The sequence below is a fragment of the Carassius auratus genome, linkage group LG45M (assembly GCF_003368295.1).
Source record: "Carassius auratus strain Wakin linkage group LG45M, ASM336829v1, whole genome shotgun sequence".
NCBI classification, from domain to species: domain Eukaryota; kingdom Metazoa; phylum Chordata; class Actinopteri; order Cypriniformes; family Cyprinidae; genus Carassius; species Carassius auratus.
This window is the reverse complement of record NC_039299.1, coordinates 531,319-554,108: the sequence shown is the minus strand read 5'-3', so window position 1 is coordinate 554,108 and position 22,790 is coordinate 531,319. Positions and strand designations below refer to the sequence as shown.

At 33.6% G+C, this 22,790-nt stretch overlaps 1 protein-coding gene across 2 annotated transcripts in view; it reads right to left on the bottom strand.

Moving 5' to 3' along the window:
* Positions 1-22,790, bottom strand: part of LOC113068530 (protein dispatched homolog 1-like) — a 43,472-nt gene that overhangs the window by 9,455 nt on the left and 11,227 nt on the right. The window contains exons 1-2 of one of the 2 annotated variants that reach the window (XM_026241264.1): positions 10,879-11,302; positions 8,098-8,517 (exon numbers count right to left, since the gene is read on the bottom strand). In XM_026241264.1, coding sequence (XP_026097049.1) covers positions 8,098-8,489 — 392 coding nt within the window. In that variant the 5' untranslated portion in view covers positions 8,490-8,517; positions 10,879-11,302. Of the gene's footprint in view, positions 1-8,097; positions 8,518-10,878; positions 11,303-22,790 lie in introns of those variants that run through there. The other variant, XM_026241265.1, reaches the window with a different exon arrangement.

Below are 22,790 nucleotides of genomic sequence, written 5' to 3'. Positions count from 1 at the left end.
TGTTATCCAATTGCAAAGATCACGAGGTAGACTCCTTGGGAATGTACTATATGAATCAATAGCAATACTAATAATATTAATAATAAAAATGTATGCCTTGAATGCAATGCATGTAATTTTGGATAAAAGTATCTACCAAATGTATAAATGTAAAAAAAAAATGCATTAAAAATGGCTTTGTGTATTAAATAAATGCAACAAAAATGTGGCTTTCTGTATTAAATAAAAGAGAAACTGAAAAGCAAATCTGTCGGGAAATTAAACTCTAAAAAAGTTAACATTTTTAAACTCTAGAAAAAAAGTGCATCATGCACAAAAAAAAAAAGAATTGTTCTAAATGTTCTAAAAAATAAGATTAATTATAAAAGTTTGTAAAATGAAAGGCAAAACCCCCCTTAGATGAACAGGGTAATAAAAATATACATTCCTTTTATATTTATATATTTCATCATACTTCCATTATTAACTGATTACATTAAGAATTGATTTTCTTTTTCTAGTGTTGTTTAAAAATACAAATGGGGCATAATCTAATTAAATATGCATTAAATTTGCATAACTTTCCAAAACAGAAATCTGAAAACTAGATAAATACAGGTTCAAAATTGTCAAAAATGTATTTTTTAATCACTCCATAAATTTAGAAAAAATTGGGTTGTTAGCCAGAAGTTAAAAAATCATGCTTAACATAATTTTTTTTTTTTTTATATTAAATTAAAACATTTAATTTATGCATTTAGCAGACACTTTTGTCCAAAGCAACTCGCAGTGCATTAAGGCTAACAATTTTACCTAACGTATTTATATACTGTATATACACCCTTCATTAAAAATCTACACAACATGGATCGAAATAAAACCATAGTTAGCTAAATAAAACCTAATTGTGAGAAAACGGCCTTCAAAAACGTATTGCACTCTAGAGATCCAGACAGATACAATAAAATAAATATTTAATAGTGTATTTTAGGAGTTCATTCCACTAGTCAGTTTATGTGCATGAGTCAAATTGCCAGCAGAAATCACCGGCACATTACCACTGAAGATTCATTTCATTCGTCTCAAGAGTGTGTGAACAGCAACAGAGGCTCGGCTTTGATATCAAGCATGTCTAGACACGGGCCGAACTCATTCAGCAAGAGCTCTCTGTTTGTGTATCACATCCAGATGCACTGAGGTCCATGCAATCCTGCGAAATATCACTTTGACCAAAGCTTGACTGAGAATCAAATCAATCAATTCTGATTCTTTTTTATGCCACAAGAGCGAAAGGATTAGTTCATGACCCCAGACAGTATTTCCCAGCAACACAGCGCTGAAAGAAAACCACGTCACGAGCTCTGACTTCAGAGGAGGGTGTGCGATTAGAGAGGTGGGGATCGAAAGAAAGTTATGAGTGTGACTGAGACTGGAAAACACAACCAGGAAGAGAGGAATGAAAGGAGAAGGCTGGAAATGAGCAGAAACACGTAAGAGCCGAGGCTTTGAGAGATGTGTTTGAGGGTGAAGTGTGGCACTGTGTTCATTTACACACAAACTGATCTGCTCAGAGTTTGGATCATTTATAACATGCAACATGTGCCAACTATCTTCCCAAACTTGTGTTGAGAAGCGCTCAGAGATCTGCTGTCAACAAAAGAGAAGTTTTAAGAGCTCACTGTGGTCTTACGCCAAAATAAAAACTCTGAACGACTGAAAATTAGGACAGCTATAAATATTACTTTTGCACTGTAAAATAAAAGGATTTTTGCTTTATTTTACAGTGTAATATTACAATAGTAAAATATCTTGTAGCTTATATTTGTATTTAGTAGAAGTAGTCGTAGTAATTCAGTATAATAACAACCACCATAATAATACATTTTAATATATTATTATAATAATATGTATATATATATATATATATATATATATTTGTTATTTTACAGCAAAATATTAAAGGGGGGGTGAAATGCTATTTCATGCATATAAAATTTTTATGTAGTTTAATATTTACATTAAGTAGTAATTCTACTAATAATACATTGTTATTATTATTATTATTAATCATTACAAATATTTTACAGTGATGTTTAATACTAAAGTAATAAAATAATAAATAAAATAATACTAATAAAAATATACATTATGAATTATTAGTAGTAGTACTAATAGTCGTATATTTTTCTTATTTATTTAACAGTGAAAACTTGTGTTGTTTTATATATATATATATATATATATATATATATATATATATATATATATATATATATTTATATATATATATATATATATATATATATATATTAGAGAAATTGCAATTTATTACAGTAAGAAAACAACAATAAAAGCCATGCAATAATACTTGTCTCATGAATCGTGCAGCCTCACTATTGTTCCTAAGAGAAAACAAAATCAATTTTAATATTTTCTTAAAGAAAACGCTTCTGAAAAACCCTCAAACTCAGCGTCTTAACCTCGTGTGACGTGACAGAGCGCCAAACAACAAATGCTTTACCCCAGTCCTGAAGAAACATTTTTAAATAAAGCCACGATTTATTAGAAGCGGACTAAAAACCTTCAAGCTCAACTGTTGCAAGGATCCTCTCTTTGATGGGGAGAATAATAAGTGCACCTGCAGAGCTAGCATCAAAAACAGGACGCTCCCAGATAGACTTAATACGTTCCAGCTGTTCCCTCGCCCTTCTACAGGCTTCAATCTGTTTAGCAAACGGGAATAAGCAAGCTACACATCAGCCTAATTTGAGGTTGTGACTGGGTCCTGCTTGCTCGGTGTCTTTGATGGTGTTTTATGGGATCAGATGGGCTTTGATCTTCTCTGGGCATCTTCACCGGGTTCCTCACGAACCCTGGACCAGGATACAGACGGAGATCCTCGGGATGCATCAACAGCAAACCAGCATTACATTTAAAATGCCATTCAAAGATCTCAAAATCGACAGAACTCTTAAAGGGACAGTGAATGAAACTTTGCTGTTGATTTAAAGCATATCAAGAAACACAAAATACCGGTGTATTATGAAGCGAAACAATCAGTCTGTGCAAGAAACATTATTCACATTATTCCCTGTAATCCTTTTGATTCTTTTACACTAACTGGTTCTTTCAGACAGTTCGATTCAATGAACTAGTTCATTTGTGTCATCATGCAACGATGCAGCGGATATGCAATTACATAATTAGTAATGATTAGAAATGTGGATGTTTTACATAAACCATGAAACGTTCATTATATTCAAGTGTTCGGTTCATAAATGCGCACATCAGTGACTCATCAGTCCGAGTCAAACTGTTTGGATGAATCGGTTCATTCATCATTGAATCAAATACACTGCTATTTTGACTCATTTTGGTGTCGGAGTTACTGTCAGGCTTCTGAAAGTGAATTTTGATCGAGTATAACTTGTAGATTTGTGCTTTTTGAGCCGCGGACTTTTGCAGGTGATTCAGTCAGATCTAGTGAACTAGTTCACTAAAAAGAATCAGTTCACTGGAATGATTCACTTGTGAACTGGATCTCGCTTGTTGTAAACAATGTTCAGTTTCTTGCACAGGCTAAATGTTTTGCTTCATAAGACCTCAGTATATCACGAGGATATACTTTTTTTTTACCTTCAAAGTGACTGTAGCCATTGACTTTCATTATATGAATCACAAATGATGATTCGGTCTCAGCTAAAAATATTCTTTACTCTTCTACTGAAGAAAAAAAGTCACCTACATCTTGGATGGCTTGAGGGTGATCACATTCATTATTTTTCGGGTGAACTATCCCTTTAACATTGTACAGAATCTGACAGGAGCTCTTAAAACTTAATAGCTTTTGACTGCCTCCAAAAGCAGATGCAAAACTTTGATTAATGCATGCACAGAATAAAACAGCTCATGGCACCGTTTAGTTAAAAAAACATCCTTTGGCCGGTGCTAAAATGCCACTGTGCTGCCAGAAGTATGTGTTTTTGTGTTTCTGTTTGGAGCTGAAGCGAGGCGGTCAGGGATTAAACGCTTGTAGTGTTTGTGTATCAATCTTTCCAGGGCTCAGACACATTCAGAAAACAAATGACAGCATTTATTACGCATTTAAACGAATGCCAACTTCTAAAAACACCAAGAGGAAATGTGTGGCCTTGGGTTGGAGCATTATGATTTTGCAACACTTTCACTTTTCACTTTCAAAAAAAATTATTACTGTATATAGACATAACTGTCTTGTGAGTATGAGAGAATTAAGACAGATGTGTTAAAAATTTTAATGACTCTTTTGTCCTAGAAGTCAAAAATCAAGTTTTTCCAAGTATTACAAAGGAAAGCATAAAAACAGTATTAAAAAAACCAACCCTAAAAAAAAAAAACATTATATAAATAAATAACATTATATAAACAGTTAATACATTTATTACAATTATTACAATTATTAAGTTAATGACTTTTGTCTGATAACTCAACATTTTTCAAAGATATATATAAATATAATTGTTATAAACAATGTATGTATCATATATATATATATATATATATATATATATATATATATATATATATATATATATATATATATATACACACACACACATTTTTATATTATATATTTAATTATTATTTACTTGCTTATTACTTTTTCAGATCACTCAGAAATGTCCCAAAAAAAAAAATCTATATAGGCTATATAATAATAATAATAATAATAATAATAAATGTATATATATATATATATATATATATATATATATATATATATATATATATATATATATAAATTTATATATATATATAATGCAATTATTATTTACTTGCTAATTACTCTTTTCTAATATTATTTCTTCTGAAGAAATATAATAATATAAGTAATATTATTAAATATAATAATAATAATAATATTATTATTATTATTATAAGTAACAATAGTATAAATATAATGAACCAATATTATATAAAATAATTATATATTTTAACATTTGTTATAAATATATTATATACTATAAATAATAGTATATTTATAAATAAAAATATTTGAACCATCACTTAATGCACTAAAGATATGGCTTTAAAAATGCTAAATATTTATTGAGTGGTGTTTATTTAGCTATTTATTTAGTTAAATAGTTAATAAGAGTATATATAAAACTTAGCTACTTTAGGTATTATTTAGATAAATAACATTTATAATAACAACATTACATAAAGTGTTAATTGTTGTTGAGCATCTGCTTTTACTGAATACTTGGAGTAAAATGGAGATGTCAGACTGAGAGACACGAGCTAAACAGTTGTTGTTTCTGATAACGCATGAAGGTTTCTCAAAATGACAGCCTGAAATTGAGAACACAAAGATCATTTTCAGGCTAGTCGGCTGGTTGGGGCTTGCAGCTGTCACACACACACACACACACACACACACAAAGCTCTGTACGTTTCGTAAACATCTTCCAGCTCTGTCCTGCAACAAAGAACTGGAAGCTTCTTGTGATTCTTTAAACACCGGGACAGATTTATCAAAGTTTCTGTTTGACGTTGATCAAACATCTTCCTGAAAAGGAACTGAAGGAGCTGAACGAAGCATCTGTTGACTTACACAGGCACGACAAGACAAGCATCGTTCCCGTCCGAAGTGAAAGTGAATCACTTCAAACTCAGAATGCATGTTCAATTAACAGCTGAGAGGCACAGAAACTAAAATGACCAACATTATGCACATCCGAAATCTGCTTTAGCGTGCTGCACCTGGGTAGAAACGTTCTAGTCAGATAAATGAAGCGTGTCAGGTTCAACATGTGACATGACCCCTGAAGGCTACATGTCAGCTCTCTCTTTTTCAGTCAACGAAAGCCATTCATCATTCCTCAGGTGGAAGATCGGCTCAACTGCATAATTTCCTGGAAAATCCTCAGGTACTTAAAGACCATTAGCTCTCTGAAAACAGTTTTATAGTTTCATCATGCACTCCGTCAGTGGTAGGAGCTAAGCAATACATTTTTGTAGGGATGTGAATCTTTAGGTGAATTGATTCATGACTCACAATGAGATTAATGATTCTATTAAATGCATTCATATATGAACGCTTCTTCTAATGTGTCTTTAGGTAAGAAAAAGACCATAATATCGGCAACCATACTGGTTACCGCTGATTTAACAGCAAGAGATAGTGATAATACATATTTTAATTCATTTGTTGTCTCGATGCATAGATTATAAATCCTGGCGATGCATATGCAGCATCTTGAGACTTGGATTTAAAATGCTAAAAAATCTAATTAATAGCATTTTGATTTTATTTTTCCACATTTTAAAATAATTTTTTCTTTATATTCGCATTTGAGAACTTCAAATAATATTTTATAAAATTAAAAAAAAAATAAAACATGATTTACCGAAGTGCCATAAAAAAATGTAACAAATTAAAATTATATTATATAATAATAAATTTGCTTAATAATAATAATCATAATCATCATTAGGAGTTTAAATTTTAGGATTAATTCAACTGACATATGGTTATGGAAAACTAAAAAAATAAAATAAAAAAAGGAAATATTAAAACCTGTGGAAATACAAAAATAACTTTAAAAATGAATCATGGAATGGTTTTCTAGGTCGGCACATCACACTCAGTTACATTCCATAAATAGCCTGTATGTACATATTTAATGTGTGCAATAAGTAGTTTCCCTTTTCTTTTCTTTTTTCGCCATATTACATAATCCTATAGATGCACTTATAAAATGCACAATCGAATCATTAATTTAAACTGAATTGTGAACCAGATCAAATGGTTCTGAAGTCATCTCTGAAGCCGTGAACTAAATCAATTTGATTGGCTGTCAATCAAAGATTCACATCTCACATAGTGATTATTAATTTGTCTGTATGATATAAATGTGTCTATCACTAGTAAAGCTTCAACTTATGACTGCATGGCTACTCTCCAAATCACCAGAAGATATGCTTCTGTGTGAGATGCTGATGTTGATTCACAGAGCAGAATCTCTGACGTGATCTAAAGCAACCTGCCTCTTCAATTACAGTCCAGACCAAGGCAGCTGTGAATAAGCACTTCGCTTTTTGTCCTAAATCCCACTCCTGTCGAAACGTTTGGGGTTTATACAAAGAAATGAATCATTTTATTGAGCAAGGATGCATTAAATTGATAATCAAGAGATTTATAATGTTACAAAAGTTAGCTTTTTTCAAGTAAATGCTGTTCTTCTGAACGTTTTATACATCAAATGGAATGTTTTTCTTTTTATTTTGCTTTAATTTATTTGTGTTATTTATTTTAGTACTACTCTAGTCAACTTTTTAATCTAATTCTTATATTTTAAGCTTTATTTCAATTCTCTTTTTAATGATATTAATTAACAATTACTCCACAAGTATGAACGCCTGTCAAACTAAATGTGCTTCAGTCATTTGTCATTATTATTAAATTTATAATATAACTTTTGAATTCAACTTTGATTTAATTTGATTTCAGTTTTACTTATTTTAGAGCTTATTCTAGTTTAGTTAGATTGCAAGGTAATTAAAAATAAATAAATTAATACTTTTATTCAACAAGAATGCATTCAAATGATGAAAAATAACAGTCAAGACATTTATAATGTTATTAAAGATGTCTATTTCAAATAACTCGCTATTCATCTGTGAATCAATGATATAAATAAAATGAAAATGTACTGTTTTCAACATTTATAATAATCAGAAATGTTTCTTGAGCAGCAAATCAACATATTATTCTGATTTCTGAAGATCATGTGACACTGAAGACTGGAGGAATGAAGCTGAAAATAAAGCTTTGATCACAGGAATAAATTATATTGCAATATATATTACAACAGTAAACAGCTATTTTAAATTGTAATATTTTTTCACATTTTTTACCTTATTTTTAATCAAATAAATACACCCGTGAGACTTTGTAATAACACTATAAAATCTCGCCAACCTCAACATTTGAATTCGTTAAACTTTCGAGTAAATGTTTACATCATTTGTTATGCCTGTTGCCATAGAAACACATACTTGTCTGAGAACATGAATACTATCAAACAATACACCATGCACAGAATAATCAAGTTTTCTGAACCCCGAGCTCACCTCAGTGTGGTCATGTTGGGCTGCTTCTGGAGATGCTCAGGCCAGTGATGCTGCATGCAGAAACAGCGCACGCCCTGAACGCAGGACGAGGACATGTGAAGCGCTGCGGACGACACGCCGCTCTGGAAGAGAGCACAATCCTGCTGGTTCCCGCTGCAGCAGACGGGCTGACGGGGCGAGCAGTAAACACAGCAGGGCGCTGGCAGCAGCACAGCCCGCCTCTGAGAGTCTGTGACACGTGACGAGGAGGCGGAGCCTGGAGGAGACGGACACACGGCACCGTTCTGACCCGTCTGCTCGTCCTCCGGCTCTTCAGTGGCGTCTGCAGCAGGGTAACCGGTGTCTGCTGAGGATCCAGCGCTGCTGGTGATGAAGGCCTCGCTCAGGGCCATGATCCTCGCTCGCTGATCACGACTTAATCTGCGATTAAACACACAGACACGGTCACTCGTGCACAGACATCCGCAATAAACCATTTATGACAAATGTTAAAGGTATACTGACTCTTGAGATGAAGCTGAAGTGATTGCATGTGTATGGAAACCAGTTTTATTTTGATAAAATTAAGATACTGTTATAATTTTAAAGAATATTTTGAATGTGTCTATTTCTATTTTTGTTTTCATTTTAGTTTCAGTATTCATTTTGGTTAAGTTTTAGTAATTTTTTTGTGCTTTTGCCATTTTTATTATATATATATATATATATATATATATATATATTTTTTTTGTGTGTGTGTATATATATATATATATATATATATAATCATTTAAGTCATTTTTAGTTCAGTTTGAGGTTTAGTTATTTTAGGACATCCAGTTAAACCAAATGAAAGCGAAATGTGACTTGGCAACTAGCTGAAATAAAATACATTTATTTTTTTCATATATTAATTTGTTAATTAAATGACGTTATCGACTCAACTTTTATCACATAAATGCTGACTTAAAAAATCTGAAGCAATTCAATCCCTTTATATATATATATATATATATATATATATACACACAATTTAATTAAAAGACTAGCTGCAACTAGCTGAAATAAAATGTTTTTGAATATTTTATTTCAGTTAAAGCCATTTTTATAATCTTAGTTTAAGTTAAATATAATAAACCTGTTGAAAAAAAAAAATCAGGTTCTGATTCCATTTAAAAGAGATTGTGTTATTAAATAATTCAATTTCTTACTGATTCAGTTAATAAGTGAATCGTTAGATTGATTCAAACCAATGACTCATGAGTTAGAGAACGATTCGTTGATAAGAACCGACTCACAAGAGAGTCATTTGTACACAAATCTTTCTGACAGCCTTCATTCTCATTAGTTTTCTTCATAGAGGATGGGAATGTTTAATTCAAAAGTTTCAAGCCACAAACCAAACCAACAAACTCCAAGAAAAATCACAACTGTACAAAAAACAAACCACTTCAGACTGAGAACCGGTTCTCCATTACCAACCCCAGTTTAATTTCAGGAAGAATGGCTTTGTGAACAAAGTGAATTTCAAAGCCTCTGTCTGATTGAAAAGAACAGGTTCAAACACAGCAGAGTCGTCCACGTTTCATGGTACGCTTGAATTTCAACCCCCATGGCCAGGAAATTGTTGCTGAGGAATGACATGAGCCGCCTCTGCGATATTAAATGTTTCATTGGATGTTTTAAAAAGTGCACGCCATGCATATCACGGTAAAATAAGATCCAAGCGTATTACTCAGGTAAAACACACACTTGTGATACTGGAAGTTTGCCCCAGAAACACACACACACACACTGACGCCATGGTCAGTGCTTCCCGTGAAGTAAATCACCGATGTCCTTACGTGACAGATGGAGACCTGCACAACTCCATTAGAAACCCAAAATCGTCTCCAGCATCCAAAATAAGAGCTCATGAAAGATCTCTTTTGATACTGAGGTGACTGTCCTGTAAACACAGCGTCCGCTCGTGTTTGCAGTGGAACCGCATCCATTTAAAAAGCAGGCAGATAGAGAGAGCTTTCTGAAGAGCTTTATGAATGCTCAGTGTGCATCTCTTCTGAACGCTGTGCGCTGGAGGAAGATGATCAACAGAAGTCACCATGATTAAACCAAGCCTTCAGAGATACATACACATTCTGCTGGGCATATGGAGAAAGTAAAGCATTGGGCTTAGAAAAGAATGCTGATTATTCTTTTTCTACACGTGATGCATTATTTTATTATTTCAACCCATATATATAATTTGTTTTATTTATTTTTTTAATAATGAGTATAAAAGTAATACTGCCAACAAGCCAATGTATGTAATTTTCTCTTTAACATAATTAAAAATTATGACCGTAGGACAAGCATTAATCTTAAAAAAAAAAAATAATAATAATAATAATAATAATATATATATATATACATACACACATACATACATATATATATATATATATATATATATAAAAGTATAATATTTTATATAATATATATACATATAATATTTTATATAATATTTATATATATTTATATATATATATATATATATATATTTATATATATATATATATATATATATATATATATATATATATATATATATATATATATATATATATATATATATTCAACTAAATTACTACTATGATTCATGGAACATCCTAAAAGAAATTAATATCTAAAAGGATAAATACAGCATTACAGATAGATAGATAGATAGATAGATAGATAGATAGATAGATAGATAGATAGATAGATACAAAAAATACAAATAAAATCCTGTCGATGTAAATCATAAACAAAAGACAAACTTACTGAATGTAGGTCAGATGCAGATTTCCATTCTTTACAGAAACATTACATGAGCCCAAGACACAGGACTGAGTTAAACGAGGTTTTTGGTTCAGATGCAATCATACAGTATGTTCAGAGGTCTTCATCAGTCTGAGCTCAGCTCGTCTCTGCAAACCGCGTTATTTACTTCTTCTGCACTCGACAAACTTTTGCTCACAAACATCCAAACAAACGCGTCTGAAACTCCGTGAACTAACTTTAAATCTGCTTTTAAAGCGCAGTTTCGTAGCAGGAGATAGAATAACATTCCAAGATCACAATACAACGCTGTAATCCTTTCGAAAGGAGCGAGCTATGTCGCGCATTTGTTGAGAACAACGGAGCGCATTCAGACTCTCTGTTGACGCGACGCAACAAACGCTCCAGCGCTTCCATAAAGCCAAGCGCATGCGACACCGCGAGCGACGGGATCCCTGACGTCAGCGGCCGCCAGCCAATCAGAGCGCTCTCATTATAATACATAGAGCTGCATTGAATTGAAGCGTATAATGTAGACTTGTGAAGCAAAATCGAGCAGATTTGCTATACACGTCTCTATTCAAACCTTTGCGTTTGGTTTAAGAGATAATACTGTGATGTGTGGAAGATCATAGTCATACTAATAGCAAGTCATACCGCAGCTTACAAATTATTTCACATTATGATAAATAATTTGGATTTGTTCAAGACTTGGCTTGAGAAATGCAGAAGGTAGAAATTCAGGATATAGAGTTTGTGATAAGACTAGAAGTGTGATTTCTATAGTTATATTTTCTAATAAATATCGTCTATATAAATATCGTACCCTAATGTTTCCAATAAGATTATTAATGATAATAATGAATCTGATTATGATCATATCAGGATCATTATATATATATATTTCACATTTCATTTATGATGGATGAAAGGATGAATGGAACAAAAGACGATGGAGGGACGGATGGATGAATTGAATGAATAAAAGACAGAGGGATTAATGAATGGATGGATGGAAGCAACCAATGACGGATGGATGGATAAATGGATGGGTGGATGAATAAAATTATGGATGAAAGGATGGATGGAACAAAAGATGCATGGATCAAAGGCGGATAATTGGATGGAACAAAAGACAGATACACAGATGAATGGATGGATGGAATGAAAGACAGATACACAGATGGATGGATGGAATGAAAGACAGATACACAGATGGATGGATGGATGGATGGATGGATGGAATGAAAGACAGATACACAGATGGATGGATGGATGGATGGATGGATGGATGGATGGAATGAAAGACAGATACACAGATGGATGGATGGATGGATGGATGGATGGAATGAAAGACAGATACACAGATGAATGGATGGATGGATGGATGGATGGAATGAAAGACAGATACACAGATGAATGGATGGATGGATGGAATGAAAGACAAATATACGGATGGATGGATGGATGGAACAAAAGACAGATAAGACTGATGAATAGATGGATGGAATGAAAGACAGATGGATAGAACGAAAGACAGATAGACGAATGGATGGATGGATGGAACAAAAGACAGATAGAGGGATGGATGGATGGAACGAAAGACAGATAGACGGATGGATGGAATTAAAAGAAGGATGCATGGAACAAAAGACAGATAGACGGATGGATGGAACGAAAGATAGATAGACGGATGAATGGATGGATGGAATGAAAGACGGATTGATGGATGATAGAAAGACGGAGGGATATATAATAATAATAATAATAATTATTATTATTATAATTCATTTTATTTCTGGGTGCCTTTCAAGACACTCAAGAACACCTCACAATTATAAAATACATAATTAAAACAGAACAACAACAACAACACAATAAACAACAATACAAAGAAAAAGCATGGATTGATGGATCAAAAGACAGATTTATGGATGAATGGACGAAACAAAATATGGATGGATGGATGGATGGAATGAAAAACTAATAGACAGATTTATGTATAGATAGACGGAAGAATGGAAGGATGGATGGAAAGACTGATACACAGACAGACAGACAGCTCCATCCCAACTCCACATGTTCAAGCTCAGCTGCAGATGCCCGTCTGAAATAACAACAGGCAGATGAACTTCAAAGAGAAGAGAGAGAGAGAGAGAGAGAGAGAGAGAGAGAGAGAGAGAGGGAGAGAGGGCACTGGATGGAGCTGTAATCAAAACGCTCCTGGCAAACCCTCGATCGATCGCCAGCACTTCATCAAAGCTGACAAGGTCAGCCAACAACACAGCGGGAGAGAAGGAAGAAAGAAGGGAAGAGAAAAGAAAAAGCACATCACAGAAGGATGAGGGTCACAGAGGAAGGGTGGGTTAGGATGTTGTCTATTCCAAAATGCAACAAGGTAAAGGTTTCCAATCTATTTATATTGAGAGTTAGCTAATGCCACCTACTAAGTGAACGAGCAAATGTGTTGTTAAATTATCGACTAAGTAACTTCAAATCTACTGTCAATATACTTTTCTTATTAGACATCTAAACATTGAGCTGAGTTCCCAGGAGTTCTCAACTCTTTCGCTTTGTTGTAAACTTTGTCTAGTTTGTTTTGATCTTTCTCCAGTGCTGTAAAACACATTCATATGCAGCCTTTTATTCGATGCTACAAAAATGTTGATCCATAAAAGTAGGGAGGGATGGGATGTTTGGCTGGAAATGAAATATGGGAGTGCGTTCATGATTTACATTCCTCATAGAAGTGCTCTCAGGTGCGAGCGAGAGCACAAACCCCATACCGTATGCCACAAACCATCATTCAGTTTACTTTTTGTTCAGGTAGGTTTGTTATATACGCCTGGCTTGTCATTTGATCTGAAGCCTGATTGGTTGAGAGCAAATGGTGAGAAAACATCAGCTGTGTTTGTTTCTTCATCATGTCTGAAGAAATGTAGCATTGCATCACTTGCTCACTGCAAGTGAATGGGTGCCGTCAGAATGAGAGTCCAAACAGCTGATAAAAACATCATAACCACAATAAATAATAATCCACAGCACTCCAGTCCATCAGTTATCATCTGGAGAAGACAAAAGCTGAAACAAATTCAGCATTAAGACGTTTTACCCTCAAGTTGTCACTTTTGGTCAAAATACAAGAATAACGTAATCCAGAATAACGCTTCCTCCCGTGAAAAAGTGGTCTGGTCTGAATCAGGAGAGAAATCCGCACGGATCAAGCAGTGTTTGAACAGCTCTCAACAAATCTGTGTCTGGATTTTGATGTGAGAGAGGAAGTTTTATTATGGATTATGGACTATTTTAGATGAAGCAATAGTTTGAAGTTAAAGACGTCTTAATGCTGGATTTGTTTCAGCTTTTGTCTTCTCTAGATGTTACCTGATGGACTGTGGATTATTGTGATGTTTTTATCAGCTGTTTGGACTCTCATTCTGACGGCACCCATTCACTTGCAATGAGCTAGTGATGCAATGCTACATTTCTCCAAATCTGATGAAGAAACAAACTCATCCTAATCTTGGATGGCCTGAGGGTGACCACATTTTCAGCAAATTTTCCTTTTTGGGTGAAATATTCCTTTAACGTTATTAAAATGAAATAAAAAGTCAATTGCACTGCAGATTTTTGAAATATTCTGGTTCTGGTTCTTTGGGAATCCAAATATGGTTATCCTTTTGGAACCTTTATTTTTTAAGAGTCTATATCCTGGATACTGTTCATACAGAAGTTTATGCATAGACAGATAGAGCTGGTAAAAAGATGAAAAATCAGAGTAGCTGTCTGTTTCAGCAGAACGAGTCAATCTCTGGAAGACACAGTCAGACACAGTCTTCTGGACTTCCACACACTTTTATGGAGTGTGGATGTCAAACTTCTCTAGGGGCCTCAGATTCCAAAGACAGGGAGTTTCGGGGCCAGAGGAATTCTGACATGATGTCTCAAGGCCAAAATGAGAAGAAACAGCAGACTGACGGTATTATAGCATGAATAAGCCAAAAAGTTTCAACATTTACTTTTAGGGGGGCAAACTGAAACGGGCTAAAATGGCTAAAACGAATCAATTTACTATGCATTTACATGCATCTAAATATATAATTAATTTTTATTTGCATTTAAAAGAATGTTATGGCTTTCAAACCAGGTTCTATCAATATTAATTATGGAATTATGTTTAATTTAAATTTTATATTTAAGTCTATTCTGCTCACCAAATTTGCATTTATAACTGTTTAACCTGTTAAATGTCACCCCGTCTCGTATACGGGACGCCTACGTTGACTATACTATATTACAATCAAATCTAATCTAATCTTGACAAACTATATATCGTTGGAAAGGTCTAAGACTTCCAAATATATATTTTACCAATATTTTTTGTTAAAAATTATGTAGGAAAAGTAATAGATAAATTTATGCCAAGAGTGCACCCTCAGAAATCTAAATTTCAAAAGGAGCTTTGACCTTTGTTTAAAAAAAAGACTATCACATTTTAGAAATCATCAGAAGCTATATATCACTTGAAAACACAAAATCTCAAAATTCATCCTTCAAAACCCATTTTAAAATCAGACATTGCATTACCATGTAAATGGTACATCAAAATCATATTGCAAAATGTTTTCAGTCATGAATTATAAAAAATTAGGTTTGTATCATTCACATTCATGTCTATCTTCAAAAACGTGAGTGACCGTTAACAGGTTAACTGTTTATTTGAACAGCAAAAAGAGTAAAACTGCGAAACAGTTATACAATTTAAAATAAATTTTTCTATGTTAATATATGTGCAAACTGTAATTTACTTCTGTGATGCTCCGCTGTATTTTCAGCATCATTACTACAGTCTCCAGTGTCACATGATCTTCAGAAATCATGAAAATATGATGATTTGATTTATTATTATTATCAATGTTGAAAACAGTTGTGCCGCTGAATATTTTAGAGGAAAATGTGATGTGTTTTATTCTTCAAGATTCTTTGATTAACAGAAAGTTCAGTTTTTGAACATAAATGTCTTTACTTTCACTTTTGTCCAATTAAATGCATCCTTGCTGAATAAAAGTATAAATTTCTCTAAAAAAAACTTTCCTGATCCCAAACATTTGAACAGTAGTGTACAATAACACATAGTTCCTAAAAGGACAAATTTGAGCAAGAAGCTAAACAACAAACCTCACTGAACCTTCCCATCCAGGTCCAGTCTTACACTTTACTGTAACGCATCTAGAAACTCATCACCAACAACATCAGACCGTTTGCGTAAAGCGGATTCCACACAGCAGAATTAAATCATAAATCCTTAACTGATGAAAATTTAACACAAACATTTGTGCAAGCCAACCACAAAAAAAATGTTACGAGTACATTTGTGAAAAACGGCCACAAAAAACACAAAAATATCATAAGTGCATAATAAATTTCAGCTGTTTCCACGCGGTTCCACCCGCAACACGGCATCCTGGTCTGCGTCTCGTTCCGCTTTCATGCCAACACAAACCAAATCACCTCACCCTGCATGATTTCACTCAACAGCCCCAGGAAAGACAGACGTGTGTGTGTGTGTGTGTGTGTGTGTGTTGGGTCTGATTTTAATGAACAGACCCGTACTAACAGCGCTCTGCTGGGGAAAGACTTCTGGCATCCCGCCTGTGTCATGTTTCCAATGAGCGCCGTGAACCAACAGCTGCTGGCCACATTAAAAATGTGCAAATAACACAACAACACAAAACAGTCTGTACATATTGCATTAGAAATGTGTGCGTTCATGCATTATATACTCGGAGTTGCATGCATTCACCTCCTAAATAGCTAGTTGTATTGAAGCTTATCCTGTTTTAACCTATATTTTGGTTTTGGCTTTATGAACACACACATACAAACACACACACACGTGCGCACACTGCATTCAGAGTTGCACTACGACTCTGGATGCAAACCAGTAATGCTTTTAAGCTTTCTTTAAAATAAAAGTGGCCCCCAAAGAGCCGTTTTCTGTCTTTTTCACTGAATCTGGACAAATATGACACAATAGGATTATGTTAGCAATTATTTAAAGCCTACTTTTTGCTGTGAAATCTGATTTTTATAAAGTAAACATAGGGATAACTTTAATATTTCCAGATGTACACTTAAAGCTGCTTTGCTTTACTTATTTATCCAAGAGTCTTTTTTTTATTAGAATCTGTGAGTCTCAAATATGGCCTTATTCTGACGGCACCCATTCACTTGCTCCAATTTCTCCAAATCTGATGAAGAAACTATCTAAACTATCCTAGGTAATTAACACGGCATTTTCCATTAGTGGTGTTAAACTGAAAGGCAATCTCGACAAATGTCAAGTGTGCAAAACAGACACATTTTTGTTAAGAATTTCCATCTGAAACATTAGCGTATGGGTACCAGCAGACGGGTCGAATGATGGATGTGTGCTTTGACAAATGTGTCCTATAAATACAAACATGTGTGTGATCTTGTGCTCCACACTAACAAATGTTTCTAGGACTGGAAAGCAGAGAGTGTGTCAGTGTTTTAATGTTTTCTGATTTGGAGGCGAGTCTGTGCATAACTTGATGCTCTGGTCTCATGGATGACACTTGAACTACACTTTTGAACGACGAATAATGTCAGGAAAGTGATACTGTGGCAGGAGAATGACAGCAATAGTGACTCGGAAAGGAGAAATCCGGGCGTTTTTTGTATGCTTTACCCTGAGTATTTTAAAAGAACAGATCGGGTGTCAGGATCGTGATGCTTTGCTTAAATGCATTACAAAAATACAACACATCACACAAAAAAAAGAGAAAGTTTGAAACTTTGAAAAAACTTACTGACAGTGTATATTTCTCTAACAAATCTATGTGCATGAAGTAAAAAACACTTTCTTTATTTCTTTCTTTAAATGAACAGATGAGGGTCGTTCCAAAACTTGGATTGAATCCAAAAGCACAAAATTTTACAATAAATAAGGGTATAAGAAGCGCTTTTGGCAGCCAAATATTAATTTCTGATACCCCAAAATCAAGAAACAATTTTGAACTAGATGTTATTTTCAGGTTTCACTTTCATTTTAGTGTCAGAAATGTAGTTGTTTTTGTCATTTTTATTGGTTAGCTTTTAGTTTTTTTTTATGTGTATATGTACACACACACACACACACACACACACACACACACACAAATAATAAAATATCTTTATAAAATTATTTTTATTTATAAGGTTCCCTTAATTTAGTTGTAGCTATTGAAGCACTAAACTAAATCCAAAATGTTGCCTTTGCAACTAAAAAAAAAAATAATGCATATTTTATTTCAGCGAAAGTTTAAATAACTTTTTTTATGTTTTAGTTTTAGGTTTATTCACAAAATGCATTGCAACAAGTTAATAAAACCATAAAAGGTCAGTAAGATCTTTTATTCAGCGAGGATGCATTCATTTGATCAAAAGTGACATTAAATGCACTTATGTTTTAAAAGATTTCAAATAAAAGCTGTTCTTTTGAACTTTCTGTTCTTCGAAGAATCGTGAAAAATAAAATATATCATAGTTTCCAAAAAAATATTGTGCAGCACAACAGTTTTGATAATAATCAGAAATGTTTCTTGAGCATCAAATCATATTATTATGATTTCTGAAGATCATGTGACGCTGGAGACTGGAGGAATGATGCTGAAAATACAGCTTTAATGCACTTTCAAATAAATTATAATAGAAAACAGTTATTTTAAATTGCACTAATATTTCACTCTATTATTTTTGATCAAATACATGCAACCTCCCGTTGAGCAGAGGAGGCTTTTATAAACATTAAAATATTTTACTGATCAAACCATCCTGTCGCACCTGTGAAGAACTCACTTCGCTCATTCTATAGACTTCCTCTTGCTGTAAAACGACCATTATTTTGATGCACAATTGTATATTTGTACAGAACAGGCAATTAATGTGGCATAAGACCGGTGGATGATGTAAAAAGAGCCTTTTCGAAGCAGAACCAGAGCTATAAAAATGGTAACAGCAGTGTGTCAGACAATAAAGTCAGTGTTAACGTCCGAGACAGAGAAGGAAACGGTGAATATATTGTGGCATAATGGCCTTTAAGTAGTTTCCCAAACAGCACTGAGCGAATATCCACCTCAGTGATTTATAGGAGGAACGCTAACACACTTTTGCACCATAATGCTCTGGATATTAGAGCAGATCCAGCATAATTACTCTTAGCACTTGTTTTTTTGTATTTTTTCAGCCCATTCTGAAGAGCTTAGAGGTCTTGAGGAATGAAACACACTTAGCGATCCATTTGTCCCAGTCTGTCATTGTTGAGAAGCTGCTAAATATTTGCTCTTCCCAGCTTAGGATGTATAGCGAGAGGTCAGAGACCGAAGCGGAGATCTCGGCATCTTCAACCATCACTTACACTCTTTCAGTTAGTGGAAAGCTTTGACTGCTTTCAGGAAGAAACTCTTTGAAAGAGTCTGCCACATCTATCAGAGTCCAGCAAGACTGCGAGGGATTCGCTGGATAGAAACTAAACACAACATCCTTTGCTCCAAAATACTCACATTTTGCATTTATGTGCATTTATGTTTTCATAATATTATATAATAATAATAATAATAATAATGATGTCTAATAATCATAATAATAATACATTTCTTGAGCACAATTTCAAAAATAAATACATAAATAAATTAACATTTTTAGAGGAAAAAAATTTAAAATGTGAAAAGTCACAATTAAATTTTTTATTACTTGGCAGAAATTCCATAATTTCTAACACTGATAATAATCAAAAATGTCTGCTGAGCAGTAAATCATCATATTATTATGATTTCTGAAGATCATGTGACACTGAAGACTGGAGGAATGATGCTGAAAATACAGCGGAGCATCACAGAAATAAATTACACTTTAATATATATTCATATGGAAACAGCAATTTCTTATTTTAATAATATTTCAAATTTTTATATATATTTTTGTTTAAAGAAATACAGCCTTGGTGAGCAAAAGAGACTTCTTTTATCTTACCAACCCCAAACTTTTGAACAGTAGTGTACGTACTTATTGTTATATTATTGCATATTAATTAAAATAGTTATAATTCTTCCTCATGCTCATTTAGTAAATACCAGTATGGGGGGAAAAATGCATCTTTGGCTGTTTGATCAAAATCTCTTAAATTGAAACATTCATGCAATACATCTCAACTAAACCATTCATACTAGCTGCAAACTTTAAGCCACCCGAGTTATTAATATCGGCATAAACAACAAACTGTTTTGAAATAAGTGTGATGACATTGAAAACATTTTTTTAAATTATCAATGCAATTCCTATTATTATAAATTGTGATTTTTACTAGATTCTCATTCCCTTAAGATTTATTTGTTTTATTAAGTCAACACGATGTAATAAATAGGGGGCTCGTCCGGGATGATTTTTATTTTTTTTATTCATATAAAAGTAATTTTCAATTTCAATAAAATATCCTAACAATATTACTATAACGTGAATGAAATGTTTCTGCATTGCAGTAAAATAGGGTTAATTTTCTCATTTCTTCCTTACTTTGTTCTTTCTTTCAGGATGAAATATGCCTGGTTTGGTGCCATTCAAAAGCACGCATTTGTCAAAAGTTTTACGTGGGCAAATTAAAAAAGGTCAACTTAGAAAAACAAACCTTAAAAGTAGTTTTTAAATCAACTCTTTCTTTATATAAAGTAAACTGGGAAAAGGTCATACGAGCATTATCGGTCATCGAGCTTACATCCATGGAAAACCAGGCACATGGATGATGGAAAGGATCTGAACAAAGCCTAAATTTCCATCCTGAACTCAACACTGCTGGAGTTAACCACAAATCACTGACCAACAGGAAAAGTATGTCTTCAGTGTACGAGGTTTCATTCTACTGTGCTTGAATTACTTCGCAGTTCATAAAAATTACTGACCCCAAGTATAAGCAATAGCTATTCTTATGATTTTAAGTAAATGCATTTATTTTCTCAAAAATACAGTTAAATTTAGAAATATTTTTATAATTTAAAATAGCTATTTTCTATTTGAAAATATTTTAAAATGTAATTTATTCCAGTGATGCGCAGCTGTATTTTCAGCATCATTCGTCAAGTCTTCAGTGTCACATGATGTTTCGCTGCTCAAAAGACATTTCTGATTATTATCAGGATTCACAGATGAACAGAAAGTTCAAAAGAAAAGTTAACATTTTCATCAATGAACATCTGGAGAAGACAAAAGATGAAACGAATGCAGCATTGAGACGTTTTTAACTAAAATACGAGTCTATAATCCAAAATAATAACGCTTCTTCCAATGAAAACGTGTTCTGGTCTGAATCAGGAGAGAAATCTGCACAGATCAAGAAGTGTTCAAACAGCTCTGTGTCTGGATTTTGATGTGAGAGACAACAGGAGATGCACTTTTTCACTATTATTATGGATTATGGACTTGTTATTTTAGCAGGAAGCATCAGTTTGAAGTTAAAAGCGTCTTAATGCTGGATTTGTTTCATCTTTTGTCTTCTCTAGATGTTACCTGATGGACTGTGGATTACTGTGATGTTTTTATCAGCTGTTTGGACTCTCATTCTGACGGCACCCATTGACTCGCAGTCAGCAAGTGATGCAATGCTACATTTCTCCAAATCTGATGAAGAAACAAACTCATCCTAATCTTGAATGGACTAAGGGTGAGCACATTTTCAGCACATTTTTTCATTTTGGGGTGAACTATTCCTGTTCCTTTAAGTAATGCAACACGTGATTCTCAACAAGTAGCACAAACACAGTGATGCCTGACTAACACTAAGCACATTTTCTCATCCGGTCCAAACTACATTAATGCATTTTTTCCTACATAGGTTCCTACTTTCTTCTTTACTACTGCATCCAAGATTCAACTTCAGATGTTTACGGCATGAAGCATGTGCTCCACATTACAGAGCCAAGTCACATCATTAGCATTTTACACGGAAGAGAAAAAAACAATACCAAGCACATAACACAAAAAATATGAGTCTTCCATAAAATCATGAGAGTTTAGTCCACATTTCTTATGTTTTTGGTCCTAGATGTTAAACACCAGCTGTCAAATCTGCTGAGAGAAGTGGATCTCAGCTAACAAACGTAACTTCCTCGAAGAACTTGTTTCTTTTTTTGACGTTTAATAAGATCTGGCAGTCTAAATCACGTATATCCCGCTGAGAAGATATTTCAAACTCGTGTCCCTTGCAGAGACCAATTACTGCGATGAAGTCTGACGCACTGATCATCAGCAGACGTTTCCACATGTTTAGACGAGGAAAACCAAACACATATAACACACGGTTTACACTAGAGCCGTTAATATATGTCCAAAAAAAAAAAAAAAACTTTATATATAACAGTCAGAATTTTACAGTCAGTAAGATTTTTAAAAATGTTTTTGAAAGAGGTCTCTTTCTTCTCACAAAAGCTGCATTTATTTGATTAAAAATACAGTAAAAACTGAAAAATTGTGACATATTTTTACAATTTAAAACAGCTGTTTTCTGTTTGAATCGGTGTTAAAATATAATTTATTTCTGTGATGCTCCGCTGTATTTTCAGCATCATTCCTCCAGTCTCCAGTGTCACGTGATCTTCAGAAATCATTCTTCGCTGCTCAAGAAACATTTCTGATTATTATCGACTGGAGAAATGATGCCGCAAATTCAGCTTGACGCTGCTGAAACAAGTCTGTCTTAATTCTCTCACACTTGGAAACTTAATGGCCACATAGAAAACACAGTTAAATAATTATGGCTTTTACAATGCAGCTTAATATTATGTGACCCAGCCTTCAGCAAAGGGCCAGTGATTGATGTCTGCATTGCTCCCATTCCTGAGAGAATCCGTCTCTCTGGATTGACA